Source organism: Carassius carassius, chromosome 48, assembly GCF_963082965.1.
Source record: "Carassius carassius chromosome 48, fCarCar2.1, whole genome shotgun sequence".
NCBI lineage: Eukaryota > Metazoa > Chordata > Actinopteri > Cypriniformes > Cyprinidae > Carassius > Carassius carassius.
The window spans coordinates 13090891-13104974 of NC_081802.1; the positions used below are offsets into that span (position 1 = coordinate 13090891).

At 37.2% G+C, this 14084-nt stretch overlaps 1 protein-coding gene, 1 long non-coding RNA gene and 1 pseudogene across 2 annotated transcripts in view; all 3 read left to right on the plus strand.

The window, feature by feature from the left end:
* LOC132131975 (uncharacterized) overlaps nucleotides 1-14084 on the plus strand; it is a 243516-nt gene that overhangs the window by 158163 nt on the left and 71269 nt on the right. The window lies entirely within an intron of this gene.
* Nucleotides 17-2526, plus strand: LOC132131309 (beta-1,3-galactosyltransferase 1-like; annotated as a pseudogene).
* LOC132131544 (beta-1,3-galactosyltransferase 1-like) lies at nucleotides 5718-8888 on the plus strand. Its single transcript, XM_059543596.1, has 2 exons — nucleotides 5718-5760; nucleotides 7697-8888. The coding sequence occupies exons 1-2, from the start codon at nucleotides 5735-5737 to the stop codon at nucleotides 8796-8798; spliced, it is 1128 nt and encodes a 375-aa protein (XP_059399579.1). The 5' UTR covers nucleotides 5718-5734; the 3' UTR covers nucleotides 8799-8888.

Below are 14084 nucleotides of genomic sequence, written 5' to 3' on the forward strand. Positions count from 1 at the left end.
AGTAGAGGTCTTCACAATGCACCCGAGACCCGTCGACCTGGGACCCGACCCGGAACCCGTACAGGTTCGGGTCTATATTTTAAATAATCAGCCTGGTCCGGGTCAGGTCAGAATCTATTACTTCGGGTCCCGATCTGTTTAACATTGTGTGTAATACCCGTGCGATCGGAGTCATCGGACTCGGAGAACACCCGGCGGTGATCACACACTGCTTGTGTTTCTTGTAACTTGCAACTTGTAAAATTAGGAAAAGAAAACTGTGAGCCAAAAAAAGAAAGAAAAAAGCGATCTCTCTCTCTCTGCCGTTGGAAGCAGAGTTAATGCAAGGGCACGCACGGTAATAATGCTTGCAGACTTGACACACTCATATTTAATATATTTCAAATCAGCAACAAGATCTGAGGTGAACTGTCACATGAATGTTTTCGATGACGCTCAGATTACGTTAAAACGCATATTTCAGGTTGATCCGGCTAGCACGCATGTGCAGTCTCGAGCGGGTGTCATGTTTCTATGGCAACCAGTGAGGGACAAACCGCGCTTTACATTTTCTACCATTTTTTTAATAATATAAATGAACCGTTTAATCTTAAAGTTTTAGTGGTCAGATTCAGACTCGACTCAGAGCAGAGAGCACAGAGATGATAGCAAATAAATAAGGTCAGCGGCCATGGCATTGCACGAGCGATCGTTATTATAGTTCAAAAGGGCAAACAGTCAAAGTTATTATGCGAGTTAACTCGAGTCAGAATGTACATGTGCACAGTTGCATTTGTCATCCGTCACCGTGACATCAAGAGGACTTTTGAAGCTGAAATAATGAGTGGATTCAGCTTGGACTTGGAATAACGAGAGGAATAACATGGATATCTTCTTGTCGGAGGATTGTAATGCATCAAAGGCAGTCAGGTACAAGGAAGAAAAACTACAGCTCCTTAAATTAGGTTAGAAAAAAAGTTTTATTTTTCGCAACAGGTTTATTGACTTGTAATAGCAATTTAAGGTGGAATATGTGACAATCGGGTCCAGTCGGGTCTGTGTCTTCCCGGCGGGTTCGGGTTCAGCTTTTGAATAATAGAGGGGTCCGAGTCGGGTCCGGGTAGGCATTTCTCGGATCTACACGGTTCCGGGTCCAGCTTTTTAAATAATAGACGGGTCCGGGTCGGTTCGGTGTAGGACATTACGGGTCTCTTTCGGGTTCAGATTTTCGGGCCCGTGAAGACCTCTACTATAAAGTCTATATTCGAGTCTACGATTCGAGAACCGAGGAGCTGATGATACTGTGCATGTGTGATTAAGCGTGAAGCAGATTGACACACAGAGCGTCCGGTGTTCATCTTCAGTTCTCTCTTCACAGCAGTTCAGTCAGTGTACTGTTTGAGTAAATGAATTACTCCGGGATATTGGTTTGTTTGAACTCAGAGGGAGTGTCAGCCACATTAAATAAAGTTAACAGCTTAAGTCATTTGTGGATTAATGCGTATTGGAGACGCGAACCGTTTAAAACGATTCAGTTCGATTTGGTGAACTGGTTCAAAAAGATCCGTTTACATCGAATGATTCGTTTGCGAACCGGATATCACAAACTGCTTTGTTTTGAACTCTCTCACAACAGACACGGAAGACAAGACAATGATAAATAAAGTCGTAGTTTTTGCTATTTTTGGACCAAAATTTATTTTCGATGATTAAAAAATTCTAACTGACCCTCTGATGTCACATGGACTACTTTGATGATGTTTTTCTTACCTTTCTGGACATGGACAGTATACCGTACACACAGCTTCAATGGAGGGACTGAGAGCTCTCTGACTAAATCTAAAATATCTTAAACTGTGTTCCAAAGATAAACGGAGGACTTACGGGTTTGGATCGACATGAGAGTAAGTTATTAATTACATAATTGAGAGCTCAGTGCAGGGAAAAGCAGTGCTGACTCTGTTCTTGGTGGGTTTGACTGGAGGACCTGAAGCTCAACAGAAGCTGGAGGAAGAGAGCCGTCAACACAGAGATTTAGTGCAGAGCAACTTATGCAATGAAGATTGATACTGACATGTACTTAAATGTTGAGAACCTGATTTTATTGGCAAATTTTATTGGCTGATGCTATTGGCACCCAACACACTCAGAGAGAACTACATTACTGGCTATTTGATGTGGGACCGGCCTGTTGTCAGAGACAAAAATTCAAAATGGTACATGTCAGAGGAACTGTACCCTGAACCGAAATACCCCACATACCTGCTTGGAACAGGGTATGTTTTCTCCAATGACCTGTCAGAAAAAATGGTGAAAATTTCCAAAGAAGTAATGGCCTTTGATATTGAAGACGCATATGTGGGCGCTTGTCTGAAACGACTGGGCTTTGCACCCTCATCTCCCCCCGACCCTTCACATTTTAGACTCTATCTGGGACAATACAAGCGAGAAGATCTTCTCAGGATAATTTCAGTGACAGTGGGATCTCCACATCAGATATTGAATGTCTGGAAGGATGTAAAGAGGCCCACAAAAGAACATGAATAGAAACAAACAACAAATGAATATTACAAACTTTTGGCTTAGTTAATGAGCAGGTTCTGTAAAAAAAACAACAAAAAAAAAACACAGCAGTTCTTCTGATTAAATGGCTTGTAAGACATCAAAAGGACAGTTACCTGTTTGAATGAATCAGTATAATTTACAGCAGAGATACTTTCTTTTAGAAAATGTACATTATAAAACAAAATAGATTACCCAAAATAAAACACAATCAAATCATAATTGGAATCAAATTAAGAAATCTATATAGACGGTTTCATCGGGCGCACGCGCCTGGACCTAAGTTAACTTCCGGTCTGTGTTGTGTATATCGGTCTGGCTGCAGTGCCTTCTACAAACGCGGTTAAAGTCAAGGCGATGAGTAGACTGAGGGCTCAGGTGGTTGTGCTGCGGGATGTGTTTCCCATACATTTATTTATTTTTGGAGACTCGCCACAATTTTAAAACTGATCGATTTTCAAAAAGGCTTCGATGAATAAATATGAGTAACGTTACGTACTGCACGTTTAATAATAATTATTCCTTACATTTATATGTTTAAATATCAAAACGAGGCACAGGTGTTTTTATATCGCTGTATTTCTGAAGGAAGACTTGCGTGTTATATGTCTGATAAAGCAGCGTGTGAGGGTACCAGCTCTGCTTTGTTTACAGCTGTTACTGGGGAAACCTCTATTTCTCGCGCTTTATGTCTATGCTTTAAAACATATCCTGCTGCCAAAGAATGAATTTGCATTTTCATTAAGTCCGCCTGATTCACGCGGCAAACATATTTTGTTTGTTATCAAAAAATATCTACTCTAGAGGGACTTGGCTGTTGTTATTGATTCTATTTGGAAGTCTACCGGAAGTTAAGTTAGGTCCAAAAAAGCGCGCATGCGCAGTAACGTTTGTTTATGTTGTGGCCGTTGAAACCGTCTATAAATATACAAAGAATATTCCACTTTTAATCATGCATCTTATGAATGTAAATCACTCCAGTCCAGTTATAAACTACAATAACTGGATACATGTGAAAGATATACATTTTAAAATAAAGAGGGAACTGTCACAGTTATGGACTTTATTGTGTTTTCTTATGTTCCTTGTTCTCCTGCCATGGTTATGTATCATTTTCAAGTGTCTCCCAATAATTCTACCCATTATACTGTATATATATATATATATATATATATATATATATATATATATACACTCTGTTTTGGTCAGCTCTCTGACGGTTATTTGCTTTCTATGGTGTTTGTGATATGTTAGCTCCTTCTGTGTTTATTCCTTTTGGATTCTGTAACGCTACACTTTACAGTAACATAATCAAGAACAGTTTTAAATTGTGCTTCATTCCTCCAACACTGAAAGATGGAATCATTCCTTTTTTTGTAAATGTAAAAGCAACGCAGGTGTCAAGCCCCATGATTGGTAGTGCGTAAAGAAAACTCATTCTCTTCAGACTTCATTAATATGTGAACCATTTTTACATACAGTACAGTACATAAAACATATGTGTACATTTGTTTTAATAACAGATATTAAACATTCCCATCTGGTTATTCCTGTTCATTTTATTTTGTTTGCATTTCGTATCTCTTTTCAACAAGGAAATCATGTATAATTCATTTTGATCTGTCCATATATTCAGTGCAATAATGTGTCTAGTGACTATCAGGCCTGTTGCTCCGTAACAAATTACACACTTTTGCAATACATTTACTCACCCATGTCGTTTCCAATCTGTATGACATTGTTTCTCCTGTGGAACACAAAATAATTTTTCTAGATGAATAGGAAGTTGCGTGAATCCATAACAAAGGAATTATAGAATGGAAATACAATGGCTCAAGTGAATTATTAATATAACTCCAAAGAGTGCTGGTGAAAGAAACCATGTGGCTCAATGATCATTCTGCAAACATGCTGATCAATTTTGGTGAAAAAAATAAATAAACAGTTTTGCAGAATAACTGTGGTTGCCACCATTGCTCACTTGTTTACATGTAAAATATTTATATGGACCTCTGTTTCTTCTAAATCATATAATCAAAACTAAATGTATAACCAAGCATTCCAATCAATATTTTTAAACTATCTTTCTCATTTTTGAATGCAGAAGTTGTTTTCTGTAATCTGCCAGACTTCTGCTTCATGGCCACTGTAGGGAAATAACGAGAAGAAAGTTACAAAGTGCTGGCTGCGTCTGCGTTTTACCGTCTGCGTTTTACCATGGCTGCGTCTGCTCTCATGGTAAAATGCTGCACTGTGTGAACTGCTACCGCAAAAAATCCAAAAACAAACAAAAAACAACAACAACAACTGTTTATTGCAAACATGTATTCAAGTGATCATCTGTCTGAAGTACTGTCTCAAGCAGAGGCCTAAGAAACAACCAGAAATACAAGCTTGACATCATTGTTTCTACTTGTACACATGAGCTTTTAAGAAGACGTTTACGCCTACATGAACAAATGCTACAGCACAATAAAAACAGGGATGAACAAAGCACCAGTCATCAGAATAAATAAACAAAACACACCATTTTCCCTGGAGATGTGGAAGCAATGTTTGTTTATTTTGTGTACTTACCCAAGAAAGTATTGGTAGTGCTGGTAGTTAGAGACGGTTAGCATTCACTAGAGCATTTTGCAGCGTGCTGAGTTCCTCTGAAACCCTCCACCTTCCCCAGCTCCAACTGTATAGATCTGCTATGGGTTATTTCATATGCAATTTGTGCAGCAGTAGTATGTCTTAAATAATCCCAGCATCGTACTGGCATATGTATTGGCAATAGCAAGTTCCTTTATTTGCTTTGCAGCAGCAGCAATGATTTAAAACAACAGAAATGACCAACAGCAGCATAGGCGATCTATTCCACCAAGACCAAATACATTAACAGTGTCATATTCATTAATATGCTAATATCTTCAGAGTCGTCATGATAGAAATGACAATAAAAGGACTCCTGGCAAGTGTGTGCAGCTATTATTACATAATGAGGACAATACCTTAGAGAGGATGTCCCCACAAGTTTGTGTTGTGTGTAGCTTTCAAAATGATTATCATATCAGAAAGAAAGGTTTCCGTTGTGGGTTGGTTCACCTGAACACTATAGTCGCAACAACTATTTGCTTCTCAGCTCCACCCTTATGAGAGACAGGTATTTCAGGAGAAAATAAGTAGGGCCATTCCCGAACTCACCAGAATGGCTGCTAATAACATTTGTCACAGGTAAGCAAATTTGTCCTTTTATTATTTTTGCCTTATACTGTTTACATACCAAGTCTCATTATAAACGTATAGTAAAGAAGCTAACTTGGGCTTGGAAATTAAACTGTCGAACATCACTTGATGGAAACGCAAGACTGGTCTCACTGTTTCCTCTTGTAAGAGAAAGTATTAACAGCAGTTTTTTTGCTCATAACCCCTATACTATTATTTGAGAGCAGCTGAGCTAATACTGAGCATCTCTGTGTAGCCTATATATCTATAGAGAGAGAGAGAGAGAGAGAGAGATTTTGTTCAGTGTCTTTCAGTCTGTAATAAAAAGGGAGGAAGAGGAAAGTTACTAAATTAATAAAAAAAAACATAGAACATGTTTTATCATCGTAATAATATAATTGTAATTGTACCTTATATATAGGCTATATCAAGTTGTTTGGTAACTTTACCAGGAAATTAAACAAGAATGTAAATCAACTGCAAGCGTCTATAAGATCTTGATTTATGACTCCTTGTTTAACATTCTCTGTCAGCGTTATGTAGGTTATGTAAATCATGTTGTGCATTTGATGAAGAACTTGCTTCTCGACCGTTTTTCGTGCAAATGTATGTAATTCAGGACCGTAATATAATCGCTAAACCCTCTATATGGCGCCAAACGCGTCGTTTTCAAATATGACGACTAGCCTACTCTTCCCTAACGACCAATAATAACGTGCTTTTTCAGACGAATGGCGGCAAAACAGTAAGCCATATGCCAATATCTTGTCTGAAATGTACAAATTACACTTATCATCAGGTTTCTTTCTCGAATCGCTCAACGCGGCTGACGCGATGCGTCGCTCGTAATGTTTCAGCGTTTTCTCACTCCGTCCTAGGGTTGCCACCCGTCCCTTAAAATACGGAATCGTCCCTGTTTCCCTGTTTCAGGTTCACGTCCAATCAGAGTCAAAGGAGGGCGGGTCTCTTGGCAGAGAGTCGATTTGAAAGAATGGCGGAAACTGCTCCAGATACCACTGAAAAGAAACGCAAAAGTACTGTACAGACAAGAGTAGGAGGAATCAAATACTTGCCTGGAAAGTGTCAGCGGAAATGAGTATCAAGCACAATTTGTCGGCAAGTGTTTTTTTTGTTGCGCCCGTTGAATTGTCAGATGTGCAACAGCATGCCTCGGGAGAACAACATTAATACACTTTACAATAAGGTTCATTTATTAAAAATTAGTGTATTAACTAAAATGAACTAACAATGAGAAATACATTTGTTACAGTATTTATTCATCTTTGTTATTGTTAGTTAATAGAAATAAAGCTTTTCATTGTTTGTTCATGTTAGTTCACAGTGCATTAATAATAATAAGATTTGAATAAAGTATTATTTAATGTGGAAATTAACATGAACAAAGATGAACAATTACTGTATAAGTGCAGTTCATTAATAGTTAATGTTAATTAATGTAGTTAACTAATGAACCTTATTTTAAAGTGTTAACGATTTGTTTATTATGGTTAAGGTGTACAGTCAGACACATAGCATTATTTTAATAAGAGATAAGATAGATATACTTAATAATAAAAATACAGTGCCCTATGTGAAGCAAATAAACTACTAAACTAATTTAAATGATTGCATTATTCAATAGGCTACTGTAGAATTAACAATGGACTATATAAAATAGATTAACTTACCAATAATAATGAAAAAAAATGGTGTGTTTTACATGAATTTAGAAATGTTTGTAGATCGGTTATTTATTATGTGGTTTCACTGTTTGGATGGAGTTACTGTCTGCAAACAATGACAAATATTTTATCCAAAATCTGTGTTCACGCCACCTTATACAATTACTAGTTCATTAGCAATTAATATTTTTATGAAAACATGTTTTAAGTTGTGATTTACCACCACTGGCACGTCACCACTGTTTCTCTTTTTTTCTCTGCAGTTTGGCCAAAGGTCCATATATGCCTCACATTAAAAAGACATTTATTCTGCTGCTCACAATAGCATTTTTATTGTCTGCGGTTGTTTACGTCTCTGATTTCTCTTTTGAGACAACTACGTTCACTCAAACCTGGTTGACTAAAGTCATGAATTGGACTCATTATAAGGTAATTAACAGCACTTTGGTTGGTCACACTGAAAAGGATTTATTATTTTCACTTTTGCCTAATCAACAAATCCAACGAAGAGCAACACCTGTTGCACAAACCACAGACATTCCTATCTATCATCATGTGGCTCACCCAAGCAATTATCATTTTATTCTGGACGAACCTGATAAATGTAGTCAGTGGGATCCGTTCCTGGTCTTTATGGTCCCTGTGGCGCCCCATCAGGTAGAGGCTCGTAAGGCCATCCGGAGCACATGGGGGAATGAGAGCTCAGTGCAGGGAAAAGCAGTGCTGACTCTGTTCTTGGTGGGTTTGACTGGAGGACCTGAAGCTCAACAGAAGCTGGAGGAAGAGAGCCGTCAACACAGAGATTTAGTGCAGAGCAACTTTGTGGACTCCTACTTCAACCTGACCATAAAGACAATGGTGATCATGGACTGGTTGGCCACTCGTTGCCCTCGAGCAGCTTATGCTATGAAGATTGATTCTGATATGTACATAGGCCTGGAGAACCTGATGAGCCTGCTATTGGCCCCCAACACACCCAGACAGAACTACATTACAGGCTATATGATGTGGAACCGGCCTGTCATCAGGAACAAAAACTCAAAATGGTACGTGTCAGAGGAATTGTACCCTGAACCGAAATACCCCACGTACCTGCTGGGAATGGGATATGTTTTCTCCAATGACCTGTCAGGAAAAATAGTTGAGGCTTCCAAGAAAGTAAAGCCCTTTAACATTGAGGACGCATATGTGGGCGCTTGTCTGAAACAGTTAGGCATTGCACCCTCATCTCCTCCAGACCCTTCACAGTTTAGAGCCTATCTGGGACAATACAAGCGAGAGGGTTTTCTCAGAGTTATTACAACAATCCTGGGATCCCCACAGCAGCTAATAGACATTTGGAAGGATCTAAAGAAGCCCACATAAAAGCACTAAAAAACAAAAAGGAGAAACAGATTTCTGTTTTAAAAGACAGGAAACATGGTAAGGCTATTTAAGACTTCTGTAAATTAACATTTTTAACATACGCATGTGAACCTGTTGACACTATTTTGATGGAACGAAGGGATCGTTTGAGGAGCCGCTCATGCAGTGCCTCGAGGCTTGTTTTTAAAGATAAACTTCTTTTAACAGGAAACAAGGTTTTGAAAACTCAGCACTCATGCTTGAGTAGCAAATTTCGAAGATGTCATCAACGTATGCTTACACAGAAAAACAACAATAGCGCAGTGGAACACAAAAATACCTTCTGTCTGAAACAAGCTGAAGGTATAGCGCAATATTACAATAACATATATGTACAAACTTTGCTATTTTACAACGTTGAAGTTAACATGAAAGTGTATACTGTAAATACACAAAGGTAAATTCCATGTAATAATAATAATTTTAACTGGAAGGCTCAACAGTGTTCAGAACGAAAGGTTATTTTTTATAAATGTCTTTTGGGGCAGGTGGTCAACTGGTGTCATATATACCTAGCATTTTAACAATTTATTAATTTACAATATACAAAGATTTGGTTTATATGCATTACATTTTTTGTCTTCATTTTTATTGTTTCATGGGCTATTTGAACTGATTTACACTAAGCATTGCTAACTCTAGATTTGCACTCTAAGAAAATGCACTGGTCTCAATTGTAGCCTCTCATAATGTACAGTAGGCTATATTATGCAAATTAGGATAGAACAAGTTAAAAAAGTATAAATTAGATGACATTTACATGGTATACAGCTGGTAAAATGAACTCTCACACAGTTCCACATTTCTGAGCATTGAAATATAACATATTTCATTTAATATATAACTAATAGTTTTAGGCAGAACTTCCTGCTTGAGTGGGCGGTAAGCCAACCGGGAAGTTCATTACCAGAAAATAAGCTCTGTGACCAACAAAGGTTTATGATTCTTGCACATTTTATCACAATAACATCTACAAATGAACACAATCTTTATGAATACTGAAGCCTAAAACAGAATCGCCAGCCACCCAGTTTCTGGTTTTAGTAGGCTACTCATCCTTGCATCATCCTGAAGAACTAGACTGCATAGGATGCATCAACAATGGGCTGATCCTTTTCTGAAGACATTTAGCACCATCAAATGGTCACAATAAACATTAACACAACATGCAATTGGCCTCATTTAATCACACACCAGCATAACGATTTTTACCGTGTTTTACTAATGATCTACATAGGAATTTGTCCTACACATCAAGTTGACATGATATGAATGAAACATTTTGGTATTTTACAACCTCTGATATTTGACAATGGTTGATGGTCTTTGACAAACCTCAAGTCTTTATGTATTCATGTATAAATGCTGCACCCTGCTGGTAACTGTTTGGAATTATTTGTTCACAATTCAAATACTGCCCAGATCGCATGGTCACACTGAAAAAATTTTGAGTCAGTGTTGATGCGTCAACGCCAATTAGATTGAATTAACCTTACAAAGTGATGTTGCTTTAGCATCACTCTTGCACCCTCAGTTAATGTTGAAGCAATACTGATATTTTAACCACAAATCAATGGTAATAATATTGGTTTAACATTACAAAGTTATATTTTTTCAACACGTCTTTGACACTGTTGAAATAATGTTGAGATTTCGGCCACAAATCAACGGTAATAGCATCGATTCAACATTAGAAAGTGATATTTTTTCAGCATAATTTTTGCACCCTCAGTTACTGTTGAAATAATGTTGAAATTTACCTTTAATCTATATAGTATATACTGTATTATTAAATAAACATTACAAAGTTATATATTTTTTTAACATTTTTGCACACTCAATGTTGACATTTCTTTCAGAATTCAATGGTACTATTATTGATTACACATTACAAAGTGATGTTTTTTCGGCATCACTTCAGCACCCTAATTTGTTCAAATAATATTAATATTGAAGACAAAAAACATGCTCATACCATTGAATCAATGGTCAAGCTATTATAAGAAAATAAAATAAAAGAAAAAACACTTTTCCATCGTGTTTTTCCACATTCTGATTATTATTATATTATTATTTTAATTCAATCAACTGAAAGCACTTCATACTATGTCATGAAAAAAAAGAAAAAAAAATCATACAGATGCAAAAGTAAATAAATAAATAAAATTACTAAATTATTTGTTTCTGGAGGCACCAAAGGAACAGTTCTCTTTTGCCTTGACTACTCTTTAACCATCTTCCCAGCCCAATTTATTGATCATGCCAGCTCATTGGTCAGTGCACAGGAAAGCAGTGAGGTTCCTCCAATTATGCTAAAGTGTCTCATCTGAAATTTTTAAAAAGAAGTGTAAAAAAAAACAATGCTAATGAACAGACTCGCACATTAACGTCCAAAATATATTTGAAGTTAAACAATATTGTATATTGTTGTAAACTGCTTGGAATTTGGAAGCTGGAAATTACACTCAAAGAAATTATTTGTCTGATTGCAAAAGTGCCAAAGCACTTCTGGAATTTATACCCTCTCGATCCTTGGAAGATAGTTCCTGGCCGGGGGACATGGCAGGCAGGGCCGATGAGTCGCTTGACAGGAGATAAACAACATTTTAATAAAAAAATAAAAAAATAAACAAAAACAGAAATAAGATATATGCACCATTGTTTGAAACTCAGAGAGGTCATGCATGTCAAACACACAAGACTTCTGTATAGGATGCACCTGTGTTTTCTCTCTAATGAAGAAGCATCAATTAAACAACTGAGAAGTGCACAAGCAAAACCAAAATGGGCGTTTACCAATCAGTGGCCAATTTCAAACTACAATAGATGTTTTTCAACCATTTTTCAACAGACTTACTAAAACCATGAAGGCCCACCCTTAAACCAAGCCCCCAGTGGATTAGAGCAAAAGTCGGCGTTTATCACCATGTGTGTGATTTCAAACTGCTGGGTGTTTCTAAATCATGCAATCTAAATGATCCCCCTTACCCAACCCCACCCCTAAACCTAACATCACTATGACGTCAACCAATCAGGTATCATGGTGTAAAAACACCCTGATCTGGTAACTCCCATTACTTTCCTGCAGAGACCTATACTTGTGATCTTCTGATCATCATCTACAAATCACTGTTGGTTCAATGTCACTGTCTCCACCCATGTGTGCTGTCGACTTTCATCACAATTTCAATGCTGATCGTACACACTTTAAACATTGAAATGTCAATCTCAACCAAAATTATGGTTTGGATCAAAACTCAACATTATATCAATGTTACCATGTTGTCTGGGTGTAGTTACATATTTGTAACGAATTAAATAAATGGACAACAATAGAGCACCGAAGCTCTATTTTTCATACATGAGAAGTTATTGCAAATTGTATATAGGCCTAGGCTACTCGAAAAAAAAAAAAAAACTCTGAAGCTGTTTGCCAAGATAAAGTATTTTAAATTACTAATAAAATTTGACACAAATTTTATCATGCATTTGAATCTTACATGCCAACAAAAAAACCTTGCAATGACTTTCTACCTTTAATTTTTATGTAAGTTCATTTTCTCCTTTCATCTTGTCTCAAATTGAAATGAACCCTTGTTGGATAATATCATCAACTTTCAAAAAGAAATGAGGCTTGGAAAATATTTCCCAGGTGAGAGAAAAACTAAATCTGGTCTTGAGAAATATTTTTACTTAACTTAGGCTCAAAAGTTTCAAGTTTGGACCTTTGAACTTTTCCGTGTCATTCTTTAATTTTACATCTAATAAAAGCAAGTTTGCTTTTGTAAACAACTGGGGTCTCTGTTATGACTCCTCATAAACAGTTGTTTTGTTTTTGTTTATACAAACAAGCATCAGAAGCAAAAACTCACTGTGTTGTTTTTGAATGTCACCCAAGCCTTCAAAAGATCAAGCTTTAAAAGAAAAATCACACAAAGACCTTCATTCATTTCTTTAATTAAACCAGTATGTCAACACAAACACTTCAAAGAAGGTTCAAAGAAGATGTTAAGTGCACACTAAAGTTCAAGTGCTAAAACATCTAAAACCCGTTTCATATATATCATGCCTGCTGAGACCGGAGTTACTGTATGTTTTAACTATTCAGGGTTTTTGTGCTGGATCTGAGAGTATATATATGAAATTTGATCAAAGCAGAACCAGTAAAAACCAAACTGATTTCAGCCCTGAAGATAAAATATTTACTCAAGAGGCCTTTACACTCTTCGCTACTGACAGGCAGCAGGAGGGGCTAGAGATAAAGCCTGTGGGTTCCCATGGCAAGTGATGAGGACATGTACATTGAATCTGTGGGAACGTAGGTAACCCTGAGGTCACATGCTGGGGTGGGAGGGGGGCCGTACTGCTGGCCGTGTCATCATCATCAGCTGTGTGCTTATGGAGAGTGCGTACAATCATTTAGCGGGATCACACAAACATACAGAATGCCGTATCAGCCGTGTAGCTCTCACATGCTCTGAAGGAGTGTGAACAAACACAGCTGTTCTCTGACGCCTCAGTGAAGTCCTGCTACTGCCACACACACACACACACACACACACACCTGCTGCAAAACCTTTACTGGAAAACTCAAACCAGTGCTGTAAGCAAGAGCATTCATATTATATAATACACAACATAGTACTCAATAAATTAATATATACATTACAATAGCAACCTACAATATAGCTACAAAATTACCGACACATTAAAGCATAAACATTTAACTTACTAGTAATGCACTTAAGCAAGCACATTTTACCAATGCCAAACCCCATCAATTTTAATCATTATTATTCATAATCATTTATATCTGATCTGATGAGAGATATTCTGTTGGATCTGGTATTACAACTTAGTCCAGGAGCAGGGGGAAAACTCTCCAGAGATGTAACTAGCTGTGTTTAGATGCGTGGGAAAGTGTGTGCATGTGTTTGTGCAGATGTAGCATGTGAAATGCATGTGTGAGAAAGAGAGAGTATGTGAATGTGTTAGATCCGTTTGCTGTGTTTTAGCCAGGTGGTTCTATCATTATACATGCTCTTCTATTAATACAGCAGAGGGGAGACGTTTACGGTCAAGATAATTATGTGCTGGACTAAACTGAACCAGGAAAGACAGGCAAAAGAGAGTAGGACAGTATCACAAACAGGAAGAGTGAAAATATGACTGAGAACAGGAATGGGAGACATTTGAGGCCTATTTTTTTTTAAAGATTACAACTGTAAATTAATAATACATAAAATA